The sequence below is a fragment of the Salmo salar genome, chromosome 10 (genome assembly GCF_965601325.2).
Source record: "Salmo salar chromosome 10, fSalSal1, whole genome shotgun sequence".
In the NCBI taxonomy this organism is placed as follows: Eukaryota; Metazoa; Chordata; class Actinopteri; order Salmoniformes; family Salmonidae; genus Salmo; species Salmo salar.
This window is the reverse complement of record NC_138300.1, coordinates 96610564-96637500: the sequence shown is the minus strand read 5'-3', so window position 1 is coordinate 96637500 and position 26937 is coordinate 96610564. Positions and strand designations below refer to the sequence as shown.

Sequence of the window (26937 nt, the reverse complement as noted above, 5' to 3'; positions counted from 1 at the left end):
GCAAGTCTAGGATGTTCGAATGTCATCAGTGTACGTGTGTGTGTGTCTGTGTGTGTTTGTGCGAGCGTGTTTCAGAGTGTTCTTAAATGTTTGGTCTCAGTGACTAGAGAGTGTTGAAATAGAGTGTTGCTGGGTTACTGTTTATCACTCCTTTGATTGGTCCACTGATACTTCCTGCTCTGTATCACAGGGTTGAGATGATGGACTCCCCTGTTTCAAACTCTCCCCTTCGCTCTCCAAATTACCCCCCTTTCCTTCCATATCATCCCTGTCTCTCCTGGCCCCTCCCTTGTTTCCCTCCATCCAATCCCTCACTCTCTCCACTCCTTCGCTGGTCCCAGTCCCCTCCTCCTCTCCACCACTGGCAGGGATCTCAGTCGTGATGTCATTGTCGTAGTCTGTTATCAGGAATGTGGGCTGTATGTGAGAATAGAGTCTCACCAGCTCTTCATCCTCATCATCATCACTGGTCCTGATGGCCTCTTCATCCCCCAGGAAGCAGTCATCATCACCGATGGAGGCTGTCTCAGGGCTGTGTGTGGAGGGTCTGCGCTCCTCAGGGTACCCTGGTTGTCCTACCTGCTCTGGGCAGGGTGCAGGGGTATGTGTTTGCCCTGGGGTGGGTTTAGGTGGGGGTGTCCCTACCCTGTCCTGCTCTGGACAGAGTGGAGTAAGTAAAGGTGTGTGATTATATCCTGTACACTCAGGATTGTGTATCGGGTTTGGAGTAGGTGAGAAAGGGAGAGGTGTGGTAGGTGAGGTAGGAGGGGGTGTGGGGTGAGGGGGTGAGTTGATCGGAGTGGGAGGAAGTAAAGGTGTGTGTACCTGCTGTTGGTTAGGTGAGGTAGGTGTCTCTTCTACCTGAGTGGGTGTACCTATTGCATCTGCAACAGGGGAGGGGTGTGTAGCTAAAGGTGAGTCTGTCTGATCCATGGTAGGTGTAGGTGATGGGTGTGTGGGGGTACTAGAGCTGGAGTTGCCCAGGAGTTGAGTGGATGTCTTGAGTAGTTCAGGTGTGATGGTTGTAGCAGGTGTATGGGTGGAGTTGTGTGACGCAGGGCCATGATTGGGGTCTGTATGAGTGGAGCTGGCTAGTATAGGCTGGATGTAGGTTGTTGAGGGTGTAGCTATGGGTAAAGCGTTGAATGGAGAAGGGTCCGAGTCTGCAGGTGTGTAGATGCTCTGACCGCCCAGGAGCTTGGAGGTGGAGGTGCTTAGACCCTCCTTTTTGAGCTTCACCTCATCAAGGACTGGCATGGGGCTACTGTGACTCACCTGGGGAGAAAAGACACAAATCGACATGGCTGACTGACTGTCTCACTGATACACTATGTGATGTTAGCTCACTTGCTCCTGTATCTATTAACTCACCAGTTGGAAAGGTTACACACACACGCACACACACACACACACACACACACACACACACACACACACACACACACACACACACACACACACACACACACACACACACACACACACACACACACACACACACACACACACACACACACACACACACACACACACACACACACACACACACACACACAAGTAGAGAGAAGAGTAAAGACTCACCAGTTGGAACCATTGTAATCTCTAGACCAGCAGGGAAGATAAAGCAGAGAGACACACAGGTCAGTGCACAGGACCAGAATGTCTAAATGTTAGAGGTTAAAAGTTAAAAGGGTAGGGGTCAGGGTGAAGTGTCAGTATATCTCACCACATTGGGGTGTTTTCCCTGTGCTATACAGCCCCTGTCCTCTGGGTCCTTCAGTCCTTTGTATGTCCTGAGGACATGCTGCAGTGCATACAGAGCGCAGCCTAACAGAGTCAGCCCCAGGATGACCACACCCATAGCCTTGCCTACTGCACAGCTACCATGGAGACGCCCGTCCCCCAATGGGCCCTGAGGGACTGCACACACATATAGTACCTGTCAAAGGTTTGGACACACCTACTCATTCAAGTGTTTTTCTTAATTTTTTTACTATTTTCTATGTTGTAGAATAATAGTGAAGACATCAACACTATGAAATAACACATATGGAATCATGTAGTAACCAAAAAAGTGTTAAACAAATCAAAATCTATTTTATATTTGAGTTTCTTCAAAGTATCCACCCTTTGTCTTGATGACAGCTTTGCACACTCTTGGCATTCTTTCAACCAGCTTCATGAGGTAGTCACCTGGAATGCATTTCAATTAACAGGTGTGTCTTGTTAAAAGTTAATTTGTGGAACTTCTTTCCTTCTTAATGCATTTGAGCCAATCAGTTGTGTTGTGACAAGGTAGGGATGGTATACCGAAGATAGCCCTATTTGGTAAAAGACCAAGTCCATATTATGGCAAGAACAACTCAAACAAGCAAAGAGAAACGACAGTCCATCATTACTTTAGACATAAAGGTCAGTCAATCCGGAAAATTTCAAGAACTTTGAAAGTTTCTTCAAGTGCAGTCGCAAAAACCATCAAGCGCTATGATGAAACTGGCTCTCATGAGGACCGCCAAAGGAAAGGAAGACCCAGAGTTACCTCTGCTGCAGAGGATAAGCTCATTAGAGTTACCATCCTCAGAAATTGCTGCCCAAATAAATGCTTCACAGAGTTCAAGTAACACACATCTCAACATTAACTTTTCAGAGGAGACTGTGTGAATCCGGCCTTCATGGTTGAATTGCTGCAAAGAAACCACTACTGAAGGACACCGATAATAAGAAGAGACATGTTTGGGCCAAGAAACACGAGCAATGGACATTAGACCAGTGGAAATCTGTCCTTTGGTCTGATGAGTCCAAATTTGAGATTTTTGGTTCCAACTGCCGTGTCTTTGCGAGACACAGAGAAGGTGAACGGATGATCTCTGCATGTGTGGTTCCCACCGTGAAGCATGGAGGAGGAGGTGTGATGGTGTGGGGGTGCTTTGCTGGTGACACTGTCTGTGATTTATTTAGAATTCAAGGCACACTTAACCAGCATGGCTACCACAGAATTCTGTAGCGATACACCATCCCATCTGGTTTTTGCTTAGTGGGTCTATCATTTGTTTTTCAAAAGAACATCGACCCAACACACCCCAAGGCTGTGTAAGGGCTATTTCACCAAGAAGGAGAGTGATGGAGTGCCGCATCAGATGACCTGGCCTCCACAATCACCCGACCTCAACCCAATTGAGATGGTTTGGGATGAGTTGGACCTCAGAGTGAAGGAAAAGCAGCCAACAAGTACTCAGCATATGTGGGAACTCCTTCAAGACTGTTGGAAAAGGTAAAGGTAAAACTGGTTGAGAGAATGCCAAGAGTGTGCAAAGCTGTCATCAAGGCAAAGGGTGGCTACTTTGAAGAATCTAAAATCTAAAATATATTTTGATTTGTTTTACACTTTTTTGGTTACTACATGATTCCAAATGTGTTATTTCATAGTTTTAATGTCTTCACTATTATTCTACAATGTAGATAATAGTACAAATTAAGAAAAACCCTTGAATGAGAAGGTGTCCAGACTTTTGACTGGTACTGCATGCGCACTTACACTGATGATGATGAACTGTAGAGCAAGTACGACCACACAAATTGTAATTGTGTGTGTGTGTGTGTGTGTGTGTGTGTGTGTGTGTGTGTGTGTGTGTGTGTGTGTGTGTGTGTGTGTGTGTGTGTGTGTGTGTGTGTGTGTGTGTGTGTGTGCGTGCGTGCGTGCGTGCGGCTGTGTTACCTATTTGTCCTTCATACAGCACCTCCACCTTTATGAGAGCCGTGGCCATGTCACCTGACTCCAGATCCACAGCCACTACCTGCAGGATATCATCATCATCATCATCATCATCACCACCAATGTAGCTTGTCCATCATTACGTTGCTCTCTCGTATACTGTTCTGTCCAATCAAAGCCCACCTTCAGACTGTGTTTCTGTGATGGCCGTAGCTGATTGGTCCTGGCGATCAGAAGCCCCTCCTGTGTGATGTGGTAAAACTCTGTGTGATTGGACGAGGACCTTAGGGAGTAGTGCATCTTGGGATTAATCCCCTACCAATTGAGAGAAGAGAGAGTTGAAGTTACAGAATATTACACAATGCATAGTCCAGCTGTGTGTATGAGCGTGTGTGTGTGTGTGTGTGTGTGTGTGTTTGTATGCATACATCAGAGAAGTCCCTGTCCTGTATCTGTAGCAGCAGCACGGTGTTTCCGTAAGTGTTGACCAGTGAGGCAGGGCTGTTGCCTTCAGTGACAAAACCCCGGTATTCGGCCCGACCAAACTGGGGAGGAAAGCGGTTGACAGCCACAACACGGACCACCACTGTGGCAACTGAGTACTTCCTAGGGTCATTCCTCTGGTACGCCTGAGGAAGGGGAGAGAGTTTTCAGTTATTTAGAGTCTCTGTAGTCGTGTGTGTGTGTGTGTGTGTGTGTGTGTGTGTGTGTGTGTGTGTGTGTGTGTGTGTGTGTGTGTGTGTGTGTGTGTGTGTGTGTGTGTGTGTGTGTGTGTGTGTGTGTCTCACCATGACCCGTAGGCGTAGTGTGGGTGTCAGTAGTCTGTTCTCTACTTCTTTCATCAGACGCACCTCCCCTGTCAGCTCATCCATCACAAAACGCCCATTATCAGCCCCTGACAACATATATTGTCAACAGTGTTGGGGAGTAGTGAACTATATGTAGTTAAACTAGTAATATAGCTACATTTTGCAGTAGCTTGGTGGTAGTTGAACTAAATTTAAATTTAGGTAGTGTTTTCAGTATTTAATTACTTTTTTTGCCAAGTAGCAGTGTAGCTAACTACTGGAACTACACACATATTTTTTTTGCAAATATTTAATTACATTTGGGTGAAGTTGGCAATTATTTCCTTTCTCGGCATCAGACCTGCCTAATTCTCACTTACAACATCGTTTTTCTGTTTAATAGGCTAAATTGCACATTCTGCTAACATATGACCCCAAAGTGATCTGTTCTTGCAATTTGTAGTCTGTGACATAACAGATTTACATATGATAATTTTTCATCAAGTAGTTTGGATGTAGTGAACTACTTTTTCAGAGTAACTTTAGTTAAGTAAACTATAATTTTCTTAAGAGTAGGTTTAGTTTAGCTTAACTTTTTCCAGTGTGAAGTAATTGGTAGCCTTGTAAACTATACTGTTTATCAACTCCCAATACTACGTTGCATTTCATTCTAAAGATAAACGATGGTGGTTTGTATGTGTGTGTATGTGTGTGTGTGTGTTGTACCTGACAGGATGCTATAGCTGAGAGGTGAGCTGAGGCCTCTGTCTCCATCCACAGCATTGATCGGCCCAGGAGAGAAGTCCAGAAGAACGTCCTATAACAGAGACAACATTAACACAATACATCAGTCCCTAACCCCTAACACCTACCACCAACACCTAACCCTAACCCTGGGCACTAACCTGTTCGCCTTCTGTGATGTTAACCGTGTAGACGGGGTTGGTGCAGACACGATGCGATTGGTCGTTAGAGGGGGGCGTGCACGGCAGGAATTGTGGGTACTGGTCATCTCCGTCCAGGATATTCACGGTCAGGATGGCACTGGTGTTGAACTTCTCCACAGTATTCATCTCCTACACACACGCAAACACACGCACACGCACACACACACACACACACACACACACACACACACACACACACACACACACACACACACACACACACACACACACACACACACACACACACACAGACCGTATATCAGACTGAGATATTAGTTCCAGTCATGCAATCTGATTGGTTAAAGGTGTGCATTATTCACAAAATATATCAAGCAGATGGTAGGCACAGCCAAGTTCTTTCTGTAACCATAGGCTAGGTGCATTTAGTGTACCGAAGCATATATGGTGATCTTCAGTTGTGTTTTGGTCTCGTAGTCCAGAGGCTTGGCCAGTATCACCTCTCCACTGTTAGGGAGATCCACTCTGAAGTAGGCAGCATCAGGCTGGAACAGAGACCACACACAAATACTGTACACACTCATTTCAATGCAGAAGTATTTTTTATTTATTTGATACAGTAAGGAGATCTGGTATTTATTTATGTATAAAACTTTATTGATACTGTACCGAGGTCTGGTCGATGGAGTACATTATGGTGTCGCCATCTGCATCTGTGGCCTGGACTGTAAACATCACTGTCTTCACCTCAGCCAGCTAGACATGGACATCACGCAATAATCGGCTTCAGTTTATGTCTGTATTTGTGTGTGTGTGTGTGTGTGTGTGTGTGTGTGTGTGTGTGTGTGTGTGTGTGTGTGTGTGTGTGTGTGTGTGTGTGTGTGTGTGTGTGTGTACTGTATATGTGTGCGTACGTGAGTATGTATGTAGTATAGCCTACTTACCTCACTGATGCTGCGGGGCTGTATGGTGCTCTCCACAAACTCAGGAGTGTTATCATTCTCATTCAGAATCTCCACCATGATCCTGTACTCACTCTGAAACACACACACACACACACACACATTTAGAAGTTTTGGATCCATAGTAATATCACTTGGTATAAAGGACAAATATATTTCCAGATATGTACAGTCTCTACCTGCACGGTGTCCTCCTCATAGCAGGTCAACGCTGCCATCAGGACTGGGCCCTGCACCTGAGACACACACACACAGACACACACACAACATATATAATGCTTCATATCTGCACATGACCTTGCTGAGTGTTGTTGTTTGAGTCAACTAAACCAAGACAGAACCCTGTCATCATTGTGACGAATTTGTGATAATGTTTTTACCTCCCGGTCCAGAACTCTATCCAATGGGGCATTGAGTCTGATGCTCCGCCTTTCTAGGAAGAACCAATCAGCGTCCTCCCCAGTTAGGCTCCAGACAACATCATTGGCTGTCAGCTCAGTGTTGAGCTCAGCGATGAGTTCTCCTATCATGCTGTTCTCTTTGACCGTGGAAAACACATCCTGGCCCTCCAGACATGGGTTCCCTGACAATCAGACAAGCTTGTGATTAGCAGAGTAGTCAATCAGACAAACAGTTTGATGTGATTGATTAGGATCCCCATGGCAACAGCTAGTCTTACATAACAAAAAAGAGATTACAGAATTTAAAAAATATAATTTCCATACATTTAAAAACATGAACATGTAGTGTGTGTGTGCATCTATCAGTTACACATACATGTCAGTACATACACACAACAAGTAGGTCACATGGTGGATAGGTGTTGTGCCGTGAGGTGTTACTTTATTTGTTTTTTGAATCCAGGTTTGCTGTTCACTTGCGCTATATAAGATGGAAGTGAGTTCCATGCGCTCATGGCTCTGTATAATACTGTACGTCTCCTTGGATTTGGTCTGGACCTGTGAACTATGAAAATACCCCTGTGGCATGTCTGATGGGGTATGTGTATGTGTCAGTGCTGTGTGTAAGTTGACTATGAAAACAATTTGACATTTCCAACACATGAATGTGTCTTATAAAAACCAGAAGTGACGCTGTCAGAATTCCCTCAACCCTTAGCCAAGAGAGACTGGCATGCATAGTACTCATATATAGCCCTCTGATTACAATGAAGAGCAAAAAGTGCCGCTCTGTTCTGGGCCAGCTGCAGCTTAACTAGGTCTTTCTTTGCAGCACTTGACTACATGACTGGACAATAATCAAGATAAGATAAAACTAGAGCCTACTGGACTTGCTTTGTGGAGCGTGATGTCAAAAAAGCAGAGCATCTCTTTATTACAGACAGACCTCTCGACATCTGTACAACCATTGAATCTATATGTGTTGTGCATGAAAGTTTACAATCTTAGGTAACACCAAGTAATTTAGTCTCCTCAACTTGTTCAACAGCCACATCATTCATTACCATATTCATCTGAGGTCTAGAACATAGGGAATGAATTGTACCAAATACAATGCTCTTAGTTTTCGAGATGTTCAGGAACAGTTTATTACTGGCCATCCATTCCAAAACTGACTGCAGCACTTTGTTAAGTGTTTCAGTGACTTCATTAGCTGTGGTTACTGATGCGTATATGGTTGAATCATCAACATACATGGACACACATGTTTTGTTTAATGCCAGTGGCAGGTCATTGGTAAAAATAGAAAAGATGAGGGCCTAGAGAGCTGCCCTACGGTACACCACACTTTACATGTTTTATATTAGAAAAGCTTCCATTAAAGAAAACCCTCTGAGTTCTAGTAGCTAGATAGCTCGGAATCTACAATATGGCAGAGGTTTTTCATTTAACCTTTAATTAACCAGGCAAGTCAGTTAAGAACAAATTCTTATTTACAATGACATCCTACCAGGGAACAGTGGGTTAACTGCCTTGTTCAGGGGCAGAATGACAGATCTTTACCTTGTCAGCTCGGGGATTCAATCCAGAAACCTTTTGGTTACTGGCCCAAAGCTCTAACCACTAGGCTACCTGCCTAGTGGTAAGAGGTTGAAAGCCATAACACATACATTTTCTCAACAACTGGTTATGGTCAATAATATCAAAGGCTGTACTGAAATCTAACAGTACAGCTCCCACAATCTTCTTATCAATTTCTTTCAACCAATCATCATTTGTGTCAGTGCAGTACATGTTGAGTGCTCTTCTCTATAAGCATGCTGAAAGTCTGTTGTTAATTTGTTTACATAGAAATAGCATTGTATTTGGTCAAACCCAAATTTTCCCAACAGTTTGATGAGAGCTGGCGGCAAGCTGATAGGTCTGCTGTTAGAACCAGTAAAGGCCGCTTTACCACTCTTGAGTAGAGGAATGACTTTGGCTTCGCTCCTGGCCTGAGAACAAAGACTTTCCTCTAGGCTCAGATTAAAGATACAGTATGACAGATAAAAGTGTCTATAGAGTCAGCTACCATCCTAGTAGCTTTCCATCTAAGTTGTCAATGCCAGGAGGTTTGTCATTATTGATTGATATCGATTTTTTTCACCTCTCCCACAATAACTTCCCAAAATTCAAAAGTTACAATGCTTTTCTTTTATCATTAGTTTTTAATGCATGAGTACAATGGCTCAGTGTTTGTTGTTGGCTTTTCCTGCATAAGTTTGGCAACTTTGTCAATGACGTAATCATTAAAATAATTGGCAAAATCAAATGGTTTTGTGATGAATAAGCCATCTGATTTGATGAAAGATGGAGTTTAATTTGTCTTTCTGCCCATAATTTCATTTAAATTATATCATTGATCTTGGCTTCATAATACAGTTTATTCTTCTTTTTGATGAGTTTAGTCACATAATTTCTTAATTTGCAGTAAGTCAGCCAGTCAGATGTGCAGCCAGACTTATTAGCTTTGTTTTAAGCCACACAGGGAACACAATTTCTACTGACAACCAACACCTTGTATAGGTATTTATAGGTTATTTCACATCATAGATTTAAATCAATAAAAAGGGACATTCTGGCAAAGCAATAATAAACACACAGATCTACAGCAAGGGAGAAGCTTAGCGGAATGATGGGTACATTTGCCATAAACATATGCCGGTACTTACAATTTTCTCCTCTCACAGTTTGGTCTAAACCAGGGTCACCACTCCCGTCCTCTGAAGACACGCCATCTTCTACAATGGTAAAGAGATGCCCTGAACGAACCAAAACAGTCAACCTCTATACACAGCTTAATTGGAAACTGCCCTTAATTATTACGATGTGGAACACTTGCTGCTGGCATGCCAGTCGACATCAACAAAATACTACAAATTACGGTTGAAGTCAGAAGTTTACATACACCTTTGCCAAATACATTTGAACTCAGTGTTTCACATTTCCTGACATTTAATCCTAGTAAAAATTCCCTGTCTTAGGTCAGCTAGGATCACCACTTTATTTTAAGAATGTGAAATGTCAGAATAATAGTAGAGAGAATTATTTATTTCAGATTTTATTTCTTTCATCACATTCCCAGTGGGTCAGAAGTTTACATACACTCAATTGTACTTGGTAGCATTGCCATTAAATTGTTTAACTTGGGTCAAACGTTTCTGGTAGCCTTCCACACGCTTCCCACAATAAGTTGGGTGAATTTGGCTCATTCCTCCTGACAGAGCTGGTGTAACTGAGTCAGGTTTGTAGGCCTCCTCGCTCGTACACACTTTTTCAGTTCTGCCCACAAAGTTTCTATAGAATTGAGGTCAGGGCTTTTGATGGCCACTCCAATACCTTGACTTTGTTATCCTTAAGCCATTTTGCCACAACTTTGGAAGAATGCTTGGGGTCTTTGTCCTTTTGGAAGACCCATTTGTGACCAAGCTTTAACTTCCTGACTGATGTCTGGAGATGTTGCTTCAAAATATACACATAATTTTTCTTCCTCATGATGCCATCTATTTTGTGAAGTGCACCAGTCCCTCCTGCAGCAAAGCACCCCCACAACATGATGCTGCCACCCCAGTGCTTCACGGTTGGGATGGTGTTTTTCGGCTTGCAAGCCTCCCCCTTTTTCCTCCAAACATAACGATGGTCATTATGGCCAAACAGTTCTATTTTTGTTTCATCAGACCAGAGGACATTTCTCCAAAAAGTACAATCTTTGTCCCCATGTGCAGTTGCAAACCGTAGTCTGGCTTTGTTATGGCGGTTTTGGAGCAGTGGCTTCTTCCTTGCTGAGCGGCCTTTCAGGTTATGTCGATATAGGACTCATTTTACTGTGGATATAGATACTTTTGTGCCTGTTTCCTCCAGTATCTTCATAAGGTTCTTTGCTGTTGTTCTGGGATTGATTTGCACTTTTCGCACCAAAGTACGTTCATCTCTAGGAGACAGAACGTGTCTCCTTCCTGAGCGGTGTGATGGCTGCGTGGCCCCATGGTGTTTATACTTGCGTACTATTGTTCATACAGATGAAAGTGGTACATTCAGGCGTTTGGAAATTTCTCCCAAGGATGAAACAGACTTGTGGAGGTCTACCATTTGTTTTTCTGGGGTCTTGGCTGATTTCTTTAGATTTTTCCATGATGTCAAGCAAAGAGGCACCTAGTTTGAAGGTAGACCTTGAAATACATCCACAGGTACGCCTCCAATTGACTCAAATTATGTAAATTAGCCTATCAGAAGCTTCTAAAGCCATGACACCATTTTCTGGAATTTTCCAAGCTGTTTAAAGGCACAGTCAACTTAGTGTATGTAAACTTCTGATCCGCTGGAATTGTGATACAGTGAATTATAAGTTAAATAATCTGTCTGTAAACAATTGTTGGAAAAATGACTTGTGTCATGCACAAAGTAGATGTCCTAACCGACTTGCCAAAACTATAGTTTGTTAACCAGAAATTTGTGGAGTGGTTGAAAAAGGAGTTTTAATGACTAAACTTCCGACTTCAACTGTACTATATAATTCTGTAGTAAACTGTAGTATATTGTAGAATCCTATACTCCACACTGTATTATACCTTGATTGTGTAGTGCTTGCTTTTATATGTCCTGCATGTCCTCCCCTAATAAGGTTGCCAGGGAAACACATATTTCAAATTGTTTGTGTTATTTATCTGTGTCAAACAAGCAAACCTAATCCTATAAACTTTAATAAACTGATCTTGTTCTTTATATCTGCCTCTGTACTGTTTCCCTTTAATCGGCCTACGACCTGCATTTAACATTTAATGTTACAATTGTTATAAAAATGGAATGTTATTAATGTTAATGTTAGAATTGTAATAAAAATGTATATATTTTTGAAAGGTGTTGTCTGGGCCGTTGCATTGCTCAGAACTGACCCAACTCAATAGGTGGCCTGTCACGAACCTGTGTGTCTTATGTTCTGATTCAGTTGTTCCTCTAAACAGTAACTGGCATGGTCTGGTAGTTGTGCCATTTTAGCTAACCCTAGTCAGCAGGGGTTACTACAATATACTACAGTCGAAGGTGCAAGGTGTTGACTAATACAGAGAAGTCTGCAAAAACACAACAGTGAATACTATAGTATACTATAGCCATGTCCTCAAAAACATTACAGTGAATACTACAGTAAAGTCAGCAAAAACACTACAGTGAATAATATAGTATTCTACAGTCATGTCCGCAAAAACACTACAGTGAATACTGATGTAAAGTCTACAAAAACACAACAGTGATATTACAGTATACTACAGTCATGTTCGCAAAAACACCACAGTAAACACAATAGTATAAAGAAATATGTTTTTATTGTCACCAGGTTTGGGTAGGTTACTGTCGAAATGTTATCCGTTACAGTTACTAGTTACCTGTCCAAAATTGTAATCAGTAACGGAACATTAAGATTACCCAAACTCAGTCAAATAATCTGATTACATTCAGTTACTTTTGGATTACTTTCCCCTTAAGAGGCAGTGAAAGAAGACAAAAATGTATGTTACCAATTGAACAAAATCCAGGATAAATCAATATTTAAGTTTACATAGCTGGCCATATATGGATGTTAAATTTGACATTATGGGTTGGTTATGTAGGCCTCTAACCCATCGTTTTCTAATACATATAATACATGATTAAATTATATCATTACATTAAAAACCAAAGTCTATCAGAATTCCAGTCATTCCAATAAATGTTATACCCCTTGAACTTAAAGAATAGGACTTGGAAATATGGAAATATATATGAGCCAAATTGTTTTACCTGATCATGACCCCAAAACGAAGGACTTATTAGTCAGCCCTACTCTGTTGTTTATGATTTTGTTGTCATGGAGAACTGATTGGACTAATTTATTCAAGTTAAAAAATAAAGGCTGTGCTCATGGAATGACATGCTTTGAGCACTACTGAAAAGAGCTATTTACATGTGAAAAATGAATGCCATATGCTGCAATTGCTATTGGCCTATTGTTTACCTTTTTGTTGGTGTCACATTGATATCTTCATAATATGCAACAAAAATAAAACGGTCGCCCCGCCTCTGTTTTGGTAAAGAGCTGAGGGATGGGCCTGGAGAAATGTAACCACTCTGAGATTAATTGACAGAGCTACGAAAGCAAGGACTGGCCATCCATGATATCTTGCAGACTTGTTTACGTGCTGCTGTGTGTTTTGTTGCCGATCTTACTTTGCTACCTGACTACTTCACGGTTTTTACTTTTTCATTACCGTATATTTTTAGTTTTTCCCTCACTCAACTTTTTTCATTCAACTTTTTCACCCCGGAGGTTTTATCTGGACATGGTTCGTCAGGACTTCAAACAGCCGAAGCTAAGTAACATTAACATGATGCCTTCTAATTGCACTCGTTGTACTTATAATATACAGGAGAACGATCGCCTTACGGCGAGGATAGCTGTGCTGCAAGCCCAGCTTCAGACGCAATCGTTAGGCAAGGGTAATTTCAGTGTAGGAAAGGATGAAACAGCGTCTGTGCCACCAGTAAGTACAGATAGTAACATTAGTATAAACCCCCTCGCACGGTCCCCGTAGCCGGACAACTTTCTCATGGCTTCTGGAGGGAAACGCTGTAGGAATGCTCAACCGGTGTCGCTTATTCAGCCAACAGAAACTTTCAACCGGTTCTCCCCATTAAGCAGCGAGTCGGAGTCGGAGGCCGAAACTTCTCTGGTCTCTGCTCCTCCTGTTATGGGGTCTGAGACGCTGAAACCTCCCACCATTAGCTCTGACAAATTGAAAACCCTAGTCATTGGCGACTCCATTACCCGCAGTATTAGACTTAAAACGAATCATCCAGCGATCATACACTGTTTACCAGGGGGCAGGGCTACCGACATTAAGGCTAATCTGAAGCTGGTGCTGGCTAAAGCTAAAACTGGCGAGTGTAGAGAGTATAGTGATACTGTTATCCACGTCGGCAACAACGATGTTAGGATGAAACAGTCAGAGGTCACCAAGCGCAACATAGCTTCAGCGTGTAAATCAGCTAGAAAGATGTGTCGGCATCGATTAATTGTCTCTGGCCCCCTCCCAGTTAGGGGGAGTGATGAGCTCTACAGCAGAGTCTCACAACTCAATCGCTGGTTGAAAACTGTTTTCTGCCCCTCCCAAAAGATAGAATTTGTAGATAATTGGCCCTCTTTCTGGGACTCACCCACAAACAGGACCAAGCCTGGCCTGTTGAGGAGTGACGGACTCCATCCTAGCTGGAGGGGTGCTCTTATCTTATCTACGAACATAGACAGGGCTCTAACTCCTCTAGCTCCACAATGAAATAGGGTGCAGGCCAGGCAGCAGGCTGTTAGCCAGCCTGCCAGCTTAGTGGAGTCTGCCACTAGCACAGTCAGTGTAGTCAGCTCAGCTATCCCCATTGAGACCGTGTCTGTGCCTCGATCTAGGTTGGGCAAAATTAAAGATGGCGGTGTTCGCTTTAGCAGTCTCACTTGTATAAAGACCTCCTCCATTCCTGCCATTATTGAAAGAGATTGTGATACCTCACATCTCAAAATAGGACTACTTAATGTTAGATCCCTCACTTCACAGGCAGTTATAGTCAATGAACTAATCACTGATCATAATCTTGATGTGATTGGACTGTCTGAAACATGGCTTATGCCTGATGAATTTACTGTGTTAAATGAGGCCTCACCCCCTGGTAACACTAGTGACCATATCCCCCGCGCATCCCGCAAAGGCGGAGGTGTTGCTAACATTTACGATAGCAAATTTAAATTTACCCCCAAAAAAACAACAACGACGTTTTCGTCTTTTGAGCTTCTAGTCATGAAATCTATGCAGCCTACTCAATCACTTTTTATAGCTACTGTTTACAGGCCTCCTGGGCCATATGCAGCCTTGTAGTCATCACAGATAATATTCTAATTTTTGGTGACTTTAATATTCACATGGAAAAGTCCACAGACCCACCCCAAAAGGCTTTTGGAGCCATCATCGACTCAGTGGGTTTTGTCCAACATGTCTCTGGACCTACTCACTGCCACAGTCATACTCTGGACCTAGTTTTGTCCCATGGAATAAATGTTGTGGATCTTAATGTTTTTCCTCATAATCGTGGACTATCGGACCATCATTTTATTACGTTCGCAATCGCAACAAATAATCTGCTCAGACCCCAACCAAGAAGCATTAAAAGTCGTGCTATACATTCTCAGACAACCCAAAGATTCCTTGATGCCCTTACAGACTCCCTCTGCCTACCCACAGATGTCAGAGGACAAAAATCAGTTAACCACCTAACCGAGGAACTCAATTTAACCTTGCGCAATATCCTAGATGCAGTTGCAGCCCTAAAAACTAAAAACATTTGTCATAAGAAACTAGCTCCCTGGTATACAGAAAATACATGAGCTCTGAAGCAAGCTTCCAGAAAATTGGAACGGAAGTGGCGCCACACCAAACTGGAAGTCTTCCGACTAGCTTGGAAAGACAGTACCGTGCAGTATCGAAGAGCCCTCACTGCTGCTCGATCATCCTATTTTTCCAACTTAATTGAGGAAAATAAGAACAATCCGAAATTTATTTTTGATACTGTCGCAAAGTTAACTAAAAAGCAGCATTCCCCAGGAGAGGATGGCTCTCACTTCAGCAGTGATGAATTCATGAACTTCTTTGAGGAAAAGGTCATGATCATTAGAAAGCAAATTACGGACTCCTCTTTAAATCTGCGAATTCCTCCAAAGCTCCGTTGTCCTGAGTCTGCACAACCCTGCCAGGACCTAGGATCAAGGGAGACACTAAAGTGTTTTAGTACTATATCTCTTGACACAATGATGAAAATAATCATGGCCTCTAATCCTTCAAGCTGCATACTGGACCCTATTCCAACTAAACTACTGAAAGAGCTGCTTTCTGTGCTTGGCCCTCCTATGTTGAACATAATAAACGGCTCTCTATCCACCGGATGTGTACCAAACTCACTAAAAGTGGCAGTAATAAAGCCTCTCTTGAAAAAGCCAAATCTTGAACCAGAAATTATAAAAAACTATCGGCCTATATCGAATCTTCCAGTCCTCTCAAAAATTTTAGAAAAAGCTGTTGCGCAGCAACTCACTGCCTTCCTGAAGACAAACAATGTACACGAAACGCTTCAGTCTGGTTTTAGACCCCATCATAGCACTGAGACTGCACTTGTGAAGGTGGTAAATGACCTTTTAATGACATCAGACCGAGGTTCTGCGTCTGTCCTCGTGCTCCTAGATCTTAGGGCTGCTTTTGATACCATCGATCACCACATTATTTTGGAGAGATTGGAAACCCAAATTGGTCTACATGGACAAGTTCTGGCCTGGTTTAGGTCTTATCTGTCGGAAAGATATCAGTTCGTCTCTGTGAATGGTTTGTCCTCTGAAAAATCAACTGTAAATTTCGGTGTTCCTCAAGGTTCCGTTTTAGGACCACTATTGTTTTCACTATATATTTTACCTCTTGGGGATGTCATTCGAAAACATAATGTTAAATTTCACTGCTATGCGGATGACACACAGCTGTACATTTCAATGAAACATGGTGAAGCCCCAAAATTGCCCTCGCTAGAAGCCTGTGTCTCAGACATAAGGAAGTGGATGGCTGCAAACTCTCTACTCTTAAACTCGAACAAAACAGAGATGCTTGTTCTCGGTCCCAAGAAACAAAGAGATCTTCTGTTGAATCTGTCAATTAATCTGGATGTTTGTACAGTCGTCTCAAATAAAACTGTGAAGGACCTCGGCGTTACTCTGGACCCTGATCTCTCTATTGAAGAACATATCAAGACTGTTTCAAGGACATCTTTTTTCCATCTACGTAACATTGCAAAAATCTGAAACTTTCTGTCCAAAAATGACGCAGAAAAATTAATCCATGCCTTTGTTACTTCTAGGTTGGACTACTGCAATGCTCTACTTTCCGGCTACCCGGATAAAGCACTAAATAAACTTCAGTTAGTGCTAAATATGGCTGCTAGAATCCTGACTAGAACCCAAAAGATTGTATCATATTACTCCAGTGCTAGCCTCCCTACACTGGCTTCCTGTTAAGGCAAGGGCTGATTTCAAGGTTTTACTGCTAACCTACAAAGCATTACATGGGCTTGCTCCTACCTATCTTTCCGATTTGGTCCTGCCGTACATACCTACACGTACGCTACGGTCACAAGACGCGGGCCTCCTAATTGTTCCTAGAATTTCTAAGCAAACAGCTGGGGGCAGGGCTTTCTCCTATAGAGCTCAATTTTTATGGAATAGTCTGCCTACCCATGTGAGAGACACAGACTCAGTCTCAACCTTTAAGTCTTTACTGAAGACATATCTCTTCAGTAGGTCCTATGATTAAGTGTAGTCTGGCCCAGGGGTGTGAAGGTGAACGGAAAGGCTGGAGCAACGAACCGCCCTTGCTGTCTCTGCCTGGCCGGTTTCCCCTCTTTCCACTGGGATTCTCTGCCTCTACCCCTATTACGGGGGCTGAGTCACTGGCTTACTGGTGTTCTTCCATGCCGTCCCTGGGAGGGGTGCGTCACTTGAGTGGGTTGAGTCACTGACGTGGTCTTCCTGTCTGGGTTGGCGCCCCCCCTTGGGCTGTGCCGTGGCGGAGATCTTTGTGGGCTATACTCGGACTTGTCCCGGGATGGTATGTTGGTGGTTGGAGATATCCCTCCAGTGGTGTGGAGGCTGTGCTTTGGCAAAGTGGGTGGGGTTATATCCTACCTGTTTGGCCCTGTCCGGAGGTTTCATCGGATGGGGCCACAGTGTCTCCTGACCCCTCCTGTCTCAGCCTCCAGTATTTATGCTGCAGTAGTTTATGTGTCGGGGGGCTAGGGTCAGTCTGTCACATCTGGAGTATTCCTCTTGTCTTTTCCGGTGTCCTGTGTGAATTTAAATATGCTCTCTCTAATTCTCTCTTTCTCTTTCTTTATTTCTCTCTCTCGGAGGACCTGAGCCCTAGGACCATGCCTCAGGACTACCTGGCTTGATGACTCCTTGCTGTCCCCAGTTCACCTGGCCGTGCTGCTGCTCCAGTTCCAACTGTTCTGCCTGCAGCCATGGAACCCTGACCTGTTCACCGGACGTGCTACCTGTCCCAGACCTGTTGTCCCAGACCTGCTGGAACCCTGACCTATTCACCGGACGTGCTACCTGTCCCAGACCTGCTGTTTTCAACTCTCTAGAGACAGCAGGAGCGGTAGAGATACTCTCAAAGATCGGCTATGAAAAAGCCAACTGACACTTACTCTTGTGTTACAGACTTGTTGCACCCTCGACAACTACTATGATTATTATTATTTGACAATGCTGGTCATTTATGAACATTTGAACATCTAGGCCATGTGCTGTTATAATCTCCACCCGGCACAGCCAGAAGAGGACTGGCCACTCCTCATAGCCTGGTTCCTCTCTAGGTTTCTTCCTAGGTTTTGGCCTTTCTAGGGAGTTTTTCCTAGCCACCGTGCTTCTACACCTGCATTGCTTGCTGTTTGGGGTTTTAGGCTGGGTTTCTGTACAGCACTTTGTGATATCAGCTGATGTAAGAAGGGCTATATAAATACATTTGATTTGAAATCGGCATTATTGTTTTAACCATTTTATTAGGCTATACAGTGTTTGTTTACATTTACAATGTTTACAAACATTGGAGGAAAACAAGCTTATATTTTGGGTTCTAGTGGAGTGTGACAGTTGAACTAAGCTCATGAGGCATTTATAAGTCATATTCTTCAAGAATCAAGGGATATATATATATATATAGTACCAGTCAAAAGTTTGGAAACACCTACTCATCCAAGGGTTTTTCTTAATTTTTTACATTTTCTACATTGTGGAATAATAGTGAAGACATCAAAACTATGAAATAACACATATGGAATCATGTTGTAACGAAAGAAGTATTAAACAAATCAAAATATATTTTAGATTCTTCAAAGTAGCCACCATTTGCCTTGATGACAGCTTTGCAAACTCTTGGCATTCTCTCAAACAGCTTCATGAGGAATGCTTTTCCAGTCTTGAAGGAGTTCCCACCTATGATGAGCACTTGTTGTCTGCTTTTCCTTCACTCTGATGTCCAACTCATCCCAAACCATCTCGATGTGGTTGAGGTCAGGTGATTGTGGAGGCCAGGTCATCTGATGCAGCACTCCATCACTCTCCTTCTTGGTCAAATAGCCCTTACACAACCTGGAGGTGTGTTTTGGGTCATTCTCTTGTTGAAAAACAAATATTAGTCGCACTAAGCGCAAACCAAATGGGATGCCGTATCGTTACAGAATGCTGTGGTAGCCATGCTGGTTAAGTGTGCCTTGAATTTTAAATAAATCACAGACAGTGTCACCAGCAAAGCACACCCACACCATCACACCTCCATGCTTCACGGTAGGAACTACACATGCAGAGATCATCCATTCACCTACTTTGCGTCTCACAAAGAGAAGACGGTTGGAACCAAAAATCTGACATTTGGACTCATCAGACCAAAGAACAGATTTCCACTGGTCTAATGTCAATTGCTCATGTTTCTTGGCCCAAGCAAGTCTCGTATTATTATTGGTGTCCATTAGTAGTGGTTTCTTTGCAGCAATTCAACCATGAAGGCTGGATTCACACAGTCTTCTCTGAACAGTTGATGTTGAGATGTGTCTGTTACTTGAACTCCGTGAAGCATTTATTTGGGCAGCAATCTGAAGCTGGTAACTCTAATGAACCTCTGCAGCAAAGGTAACTCTGGGTCTTCCTTTCCTTTGGCGGTTCTCATGAGAGCCAGTTTCATCATAGCGCTTGATGGTTTTTGCGACTGCATTTTAATACATTTTAAAAGTTATTGACATTTTCCGGATTGACTGACCTTCATGTCTTAAAGTAATGATGGACTGTCATTTCTCTTTGCTTATTTGAGCTGTTCTTGCCATAATATGGACTTGGTCTTTTACCAAATAGTGTCACGTCGGTATGAAGGATCGGGAGACAGGCGCAGGAATGCGTAATAGGGTTTTTTATTTCCCAAATTACAGAGTCCCGTGTAAAGGCACGGGGACGAAGACCAAACAAACACGTATACAAAACACAGGGTAGAAACCCAAACAAAAGAGTGAGGAGTACCTCAAATATATACGTGGCACGAAAGCCAAAACAACACAGCACAGGTACTCACACGAACCAACGGACATTGTAACAATAATCGACAGGACAATGGTGAACAAAGGGCACACTTATACAATTACTAATCAAATGGGAATAGGGACCAGGTGTGCGTAATGACAGTTCCGGAGGCATCCGTGACAAATAGGGCTATCTTCAGTATACCACCCCTAACACAACTGATTGGCTCAAATGCATTAAGAAGGAAAGAAATTCCACAAATTAACTTTTAACAAGGCACACCTGTTAATTGAAATGCATTCCAGGTGACTAGCTTATGAAGCTGGTTGAGAGAATTCCAAGAGTGTGCAAAGCTGTCATCAAGGCAAAGGGTGGCTACTTTGAAGAATCTCAAATATAAAATAGATTTTGATTTGTTTAACACTTTTTGGTTACTACATGATTCCATATGTGTTATTTCATAGTTTTGATGTCTTCACTGTTATTCCACAATGTAAAAAAAATATATGATTAAGGAAACCCCTGGAATGAGTAGGTGTATCCAAACCTTTGACTGGTACTGTATTCATATCCATTGATTCTTGAGGAATATAACTTATAACCTAACTTACAACCTTATAACCTAAGCCTCATGAGCTTAGTTCAACTGTCACATTCCACGAGAGCCCAAACTTTTGACTGGTACTGTATATATATATATATATATATATATGTACATATTTAAATATAAATAATTTATAACTCCAGAAATGGATGTAGCAACTACATATTGCCCCTTTAAGTCTATCGAAAGTGTCAGAGTTTGAGCATGTGTCCATTAGGCCTATGGATATATATTTTTTTCAGCATGAATTAGATTGAGCACTAAAAGCCCCACTGTTATTCCATAGGCTGGGATCCGCACTATGCAGCTGTTGCCAGAGCGCATTTTTCACTGGCTGTCCACTGGTTTGAAAAACAATAATTGATAGGCAGCTTAAACTTCTTAATTTCAACCATTATTGGGTTCAAATACACATTTAGATTTGTGAATAGTCATCCACAACAACCACAATCCGTAAGGCGCAAATAGATAAATGAGAGAGCAGCAGTATGATTCGAATCAACATGCCCCCATTAACATCGACGGAGCTGTAGTGGAGCGGGTCAAGAGTTTAAAGTTCTTTGGTGTCCACATCACGAACTATCATGGTCCAAACACACCAAGACAGTTGTGAAGAGGGCACGACAACACTTTTCCTCCTCAGGAGAATGAAAAAATGTGGCATGGGTCCTCAGATCCTTAAAAAGTTCTACAGCTGCACCATCGAGAGCATCCTGACTGGTTGCATCACTGCCTAGTATGGCAACTGCTCGGCATCTGACCATAAGGCGCTACAGAGGGTAATACGTACGGCCCAGTACATCACTGGGGCCAAGCTTCCTGACATCCAGGACCTATATACTAGGCGGTGTCAGAGTAAGACCCCAAAAATTGTCAAAGACTCCAGTCACCCAAGTCCTAGACTGTTCTATGGCAAGCGGTACCGGAGCGCCAAGTCTAGGACCAAAAGGCTGTTTAACAGCTTCTACCCCCAAGCCATAAGACTGCTGAACAATTAATCAAATGGCCACCCGGACTATTTAATGGCAAGATGGCGCCGACAGAAAGGGCTGCCTTGCTTCTAGTCCTTAGGAAACTTTGCAGTATTTTGTTTTTTTTATGTATTATTTCTTACATTGTTAGCACAGAAAATGTTAAGTGTTAATACATACAGCCAGGAAGAACTATTGAATATCAGAGCGACATCAACTTACCAGCACTACGAACAGGAATACAACTTTCCCAAAGAGGATCCTTTGTCCGCACCACCCAGGGCATTTGTACTGATTCCAGAGTCCGACCCAAAACAATGCCACCGGAGAAGAGGGAGACTGGAGCGGACTTCTGATCACCACCCACCGCTTCCGAGTATATTACTCGCTAATGTCCGGTCCCTAGATAACAAGGTCGACGAAATCAGGGCAAGGGTTGCTTTCCAGAGAGACATAAGGGATTGTAACATACTCTGTTTCAGGGAAACATGGCTCTCTCGGGATATGTTGTCGGAGTCGGTACAACCACCTGGATTCTCAGTGCATCACGCCGACAGGAATAAACATCTCTCCGGGAAGAAGAATGGCGGGGGTGTATATTTCATGATTAATGACTCATGGTGTAATTGTAACAACATACAGGAATTCAAGTCCTTTTGTTCACCTGACATAGAATTCCTCACAATCAAATGCTGACAGTATTATCTCCGAAGAGAATTCTCTTTGGTTATTGTCACAGCCGTGTATATCCCCCTTCAAGTCGATACCATGATGGCCCTCAAGGAACTTCACTGGACTTTATGCAAACTGGAAACCATATATCCTGAGGCTGCATTTATTGTAGCTGGGGATATTAACAAATTCTATCAGCATATCGATTGTAGCACTCTCGCTGGAAAAACACTGTACCACGATTACTCTAACTTCCGCAATGCATACACGGCCTTCCTTTCAGCAAATCTGACCACGACTCTATTTTGCTCCTCCCTTCCTATAGGCAGAAACTCAAACAGGAAGAACCTGTGCTAAGGACTACTCAACGCTGGTCTGACCAATCGGAATCCCTGCTTCAAGATTGTTTTGATCATGCGGACTGGGAAATATTCTTGGTAGCCTCAGAGAATAATATCGACGTATACGCTGGTTCAGTGAGCAATTTTATAAGGAAGTGTATAGGAGATGTTGTACCCACTGTGACTAATAAAACCTACCCTAACCAGAAACCGTGGACAGATGGCGACATTTGTGCAAAACTGAAAGCGGGAACCACCTCATTTAACCATGGAAAAGTGACTGTGTAATTGTGTCCTGGACTTCCTGACGGGCCGCCCCCAGGTGGTGAAGGTAGGAAACAACATCTCCACTTCGCTGATCCTCAACACTGGGGCCCCACAAGGGTGCGTGCTCAGCCCCCTCCTGTACTCCCTGTTCACCCATGACTGTGTGGCTATGCACACCTCCAACTCAATGATCAAGTTTGCAGACGACACAACAGCAGTAGGCTTGATTACCTAAAATGACGAGACAGCCTTCAGGGAGGAAGTGAGGGCTCTCGGAGTGTGGTGTTCAGGAAAACAACCTCTCACTCAACGTCAGCAAAACAATGGAGCTGATTGTGGATTTCAGGATACAGCAGAGGGAGCACTCCCTTATCCACATTGAAGGGTCAGCAGTGGAGAAGGTGGAAAGTTCCTCAGTGTACAGATGACCGACAAACTGAAATGGTCCACCCACAAAGACAGTGTGTTGAAGAAGGCATAACAGCACCTCTTCAACCTCAGGAGGCTGAAGAAATTTGGCTTGTCACCTAAAACCCTCACAAACTTTTACAGATGTACAATTGAGAGCATCCTGTCGTGCTGTATAACCTCCTGGTACGGCAACTGCAGCGCCCGCAATCGCAGGGCCATTCAAAAGGTGGTGCGCTCTGCACAACGCATCACCGGGGGCAAACTACCTGCACTCCAGGACACCTACAGCACCCAATGTCACAGGAAGGCCAAAAAGATAATCAAGGACAACAACCACCCGAGCCACTGCCTGTTCACCCCACTACCATCCAGAAGGTGAGGTCAGTACAGGTGCATCAAAGCTGGGACCGAGAAACTGAAAAACAGCTTCTATCTCAAGGCCATCCGACTGTTAAACAGCCACCACTAGTGCAGAAAGGCTGCTGCCTGCATTCAGACTTGAAATCATTGGCCACTTTAATAAATGGAACACTAGTAGCTTTAATAATGTCACTTTAATAATGTTTACATATCTTGCATTACTCATCTCATATGTATACACTCTATTTATACTATCTATTGTATCTTAGCCTATGCCGCTCTGTCATTGCTCATACGTATATTTATATGTATATATTCCTATTCCATTCCTTTACTTACATTTGTGTGTATTAGGTATTTGTTGTGGAATTGTTAGATATTATTTGTTAGATATTGCTGCACTGTCGGAACTAGAAGCACAAGCTTTTCACTCTACTTGCAATAACATCTGCTAACCATGTGTATGTGACCAATAACCTTTGATTTGATTTGATTTACATTGACCACCCCCTTCCCCTTTGGTTAAACACTGCTGCTACTTGCTGTTTATTATCTATGCATAGTCACTTTACAAATGACCTCGACTAATCTGTACCCCCGCATGTTGACTCGGTACCGGTACCCCCTGTAAATAGCCTCGTTATTGTTATGTAATTTTCTTGTGTTACTTTTTTATTTTATTTATTGACTTTAGTTCATTTTCTAATTATTTTCTTCTCCATTTCTTGAACTGCATTGTTGGTTAAGGGCTTGTAAGTAAGTATTTCACGGTAAGGTCTACACCTGTTGTATTCGGCGCATGTGAGAAATACAATTTGATTTGATTTGTAGATATCAATAATAAGTGATATCCGTGTCACTGCTGTCATCCTTACCTCGCTCAGGTGGAAAAAACTTAAACTTGCGACTTTTTTCAATGCTGATTTGAATGTCATTAAGAAAACAGAGAAGTGTGAAAGGTATTTTTTCACAAACATCCTTTCTGAATTTAAAAGTAATCCTTGAAGTAATCATCTAGTTTTTCAAAAGTATCTGTAATCTGATTACAATATTTTTTCTGGTAACGTAACACAGTTACCATTTTTTTGTAATCCCTCACATGTAACAGATTACATGTTTATTTAACTAGGCAAGTCAGTTAAGAACAAATTATTTTTTACAATGACGGCCTACCCTAGCCAAACCCGGATGACACTGGGTCAATTGTACTCCGCCATGTGGGACGAATCACGACCGGTTGTGATACAGCCCGGGATTGAATCAGGGCCTGTAGTGACGCCTTTAGCACTGCGAGCCACTCAGGTTACTCCCCAACCCTGATTGTCACATACAGTCATGTTCGCAAAACCACTACAGTGAATACTACAGTCATCTCTGCAAATGCACTACAGTAAATATTACATTGAATACTATAGTAAAGTCCACAAAAACACTACAGTGAATACTGGAGTATATACTGTAAATATAGAAATACTAGTATTTAGACCATAGCATACTATAGTATTTTTTTATGTGGGAGGGGCGCTTTCAACAGTTCTATCTGTTACACAAATACACACACGCAAGTGCACACGCGTACACGTACGCACTCGCGCTCGCACACACACACACACAATTAAACAGAAAGCTATCCTGCCTCCTTACTTGGGTTTTAGATGTAGACAGTCAGGGTTAGATAATAGTAAGGTTGTGGTGATGGGTTTTACCTGTGGCTCTGAGGGGACTGAGGAGGAGTAGTGTGGACCAGAGTAGGACCCTCCACCTCCACAGACAAGAACTCCGCTGCTGCATCACTACAGCCTCAACCAGACACCAGGTTCCAGTCCCAGCCCCTAGCACTGTATCTAGAACCAGAACTTCCTTAGCACAGCTCCAAGTTCCAGTCCCAGTCTCTCACACCACCACCCCTCACCTGGAAATAGAGAAAGAGAAGTGTGGTAAAATAAGAGTTATCTTGTTGTTAAACAACCAAACAGTTTTGCCACTGTCACTGAGCAATGCTAAGCTATCTATCACTAGCTAGCTGTCTGTATTGAAATGGGTGTAACTTAAATGAGTGATGCTAGGCTAACTATTGCTAGCTATCTGTGCTGTATTTATTGACATACGCAAGCTGTCATTGAACAATGTTATGATAGCTACAACTAGCTGTCTGTCTGACTTAGTGACCACTGAGCAATGCTTAGCTAACTATGGCTAGCCAGATGTCTGTATTGACATGGCTGTCACTGAAGGATGCTAGGTTAATTATGGCTAGATTGCTGTCTGTTTTGTCATGGTGGTCACCATGACTGAGCAATGCTAGGCTAACTACCTAGCATTCTGTATTGACATTGCTTGGTTGTCTGTGGGCTCGTGGCCTCAGTGTCCCTCACCTTTTCACATTACACTTTATTTAGTGTGGTTACTTTGCTTTACTTTACAAATTAGCATTGGCCAAATTGGGATTCCTGGTCCTGCTTCTCTAACCAAGTTAAGGTCTTTACTAAAGTGTTAATTGATTAAAAACAAAAAACGATGTTTTAAGTGAGAAGTAGGCATTGGTCTTAAGCCGGAAAAAAGAAAGGAAATTCACAAGCACCACAATGCCTACTCCACCCATGCTCTACCAAGGTTTTCCAGCACACAGCCTTGACCGAGTACATGTTGGTCTATTGTACTTCAAACAATAGTGTATGCAGGTCGCTTAGGATTTAAACCTTCTCAAACAGCCTAATTCATATTCTTAATCTAGGTGGTCCCAAAATAATGTGATTTGTACCGCATGCAAGTTAAAGTATTGGATTCTTCACATACCACACTAATCCATCTCCACTACCTTTTCAAGCTTTTTTATTATATGAAAACAAGCCTTGCTTTTATATTTACAAGACCATCAAGCTTGACTTATCGAGCTGTTTGTCTTGTAGTGATGTGGTGCCTGCCTGTATTTCCTAAACCTTTTTATTTAGTCATTAAGAATAACATATATTTTCATCTTATTTGTCATAAGAAACTAACTCCCTGGTATACAGAAAATACCCGAGCCCTGAAACAAGCTTCCAGAAAATTGGAAAGGAAATGGCGCTACACCAAACTGGAAGTCTTCTGACTAGCTTGGAAAGACAGTACCGTGCAGTATCGAAGAGCCCACACTACTGCTCGATCATCCTATTTTTCCAACTTAATTGAGGAAAATAAGAACAATCCAACATTTATTTTTGATACTGTCGCAAAGCTAACTAAAAAGCAGCATTCCCCAAGAGAGGATGGCTTTCACTTCAGCAGTGATAAATTCATGAACTTCTTTGACGAAAAGATCATGATCATTAAAATGTAACGGACTCCTCTTTAAATCAGCGTATTTCTCCAAAGCTCAGTTGTCCTGAGTATGCACAACACTGC

General features: G+C 42.7%; 1 protein-coding gene across 2 annotated transcripts in view; it reads right to left on the bottom strand.

The window, feature by feature from the left end:
* The window catches only part of LOC106561242 (uncharacterized), a 41405-nt gene that overhangs the window by 489 nt on the left and 13979 nt on the right, over positions 1-26937 (bottom strand). For both annotated transcript variants that reach the window (XM_045688253.2, XM_045688252.2), the window contains exons 2-17: positions 25260-25465; positions 9480-9569; positions 6748-6950; positions 6547-6603; positions 6350-6442; positions 6075-6161; positions 5840-5950; positions 5406-5576; positions 5227-5317; positions 4501-4607; positions 4141-4341; positions 3896-4027; positions 3716-3794; positions 1727-1920; positions 1582-1602; positions 1-1275 (exon numbers count right to left, since the gene is read on the bottom strand). The exon at positions 1-1275 is cut by the window's left edge and continues 489 nt beyond it. In XM_045688253.2, coding sequence (XP_045544209.2) covers positions 145-1275; positions 1582-1602; positions 1727-1920; positions 3716-3794; positions 3896-4027; positions 4141-4341; positions 4501-4607; positions 5227-5317; positions 5406-5576; positions 5840-5950; positions 6075-6161; positions 6350-6442; positions 6547-6603; positions 6748-6950; positions 9480-9569; positions 25260-25344 — 2853 coding nt within the window. In that variant the 5' untranslated portion in view covers positions 25345-25465 and the 3' untranslated portion in view covers positions 1-144. The remainder of the gene's footprint in view (positions 1276-1581; positions 1603-1726; positions 1921-3715; positions 3795-3895; positions 4028-4140; positions 4342-4500; positions 4608-5226; positions 5318-5405; positions 5577-5839; positions 5951-6074; positions 6162-6349; positions 6443-6546; positions 6604-6747; positions 6951-9479; positions 9570-25259; positions 25466-26937) is intronic.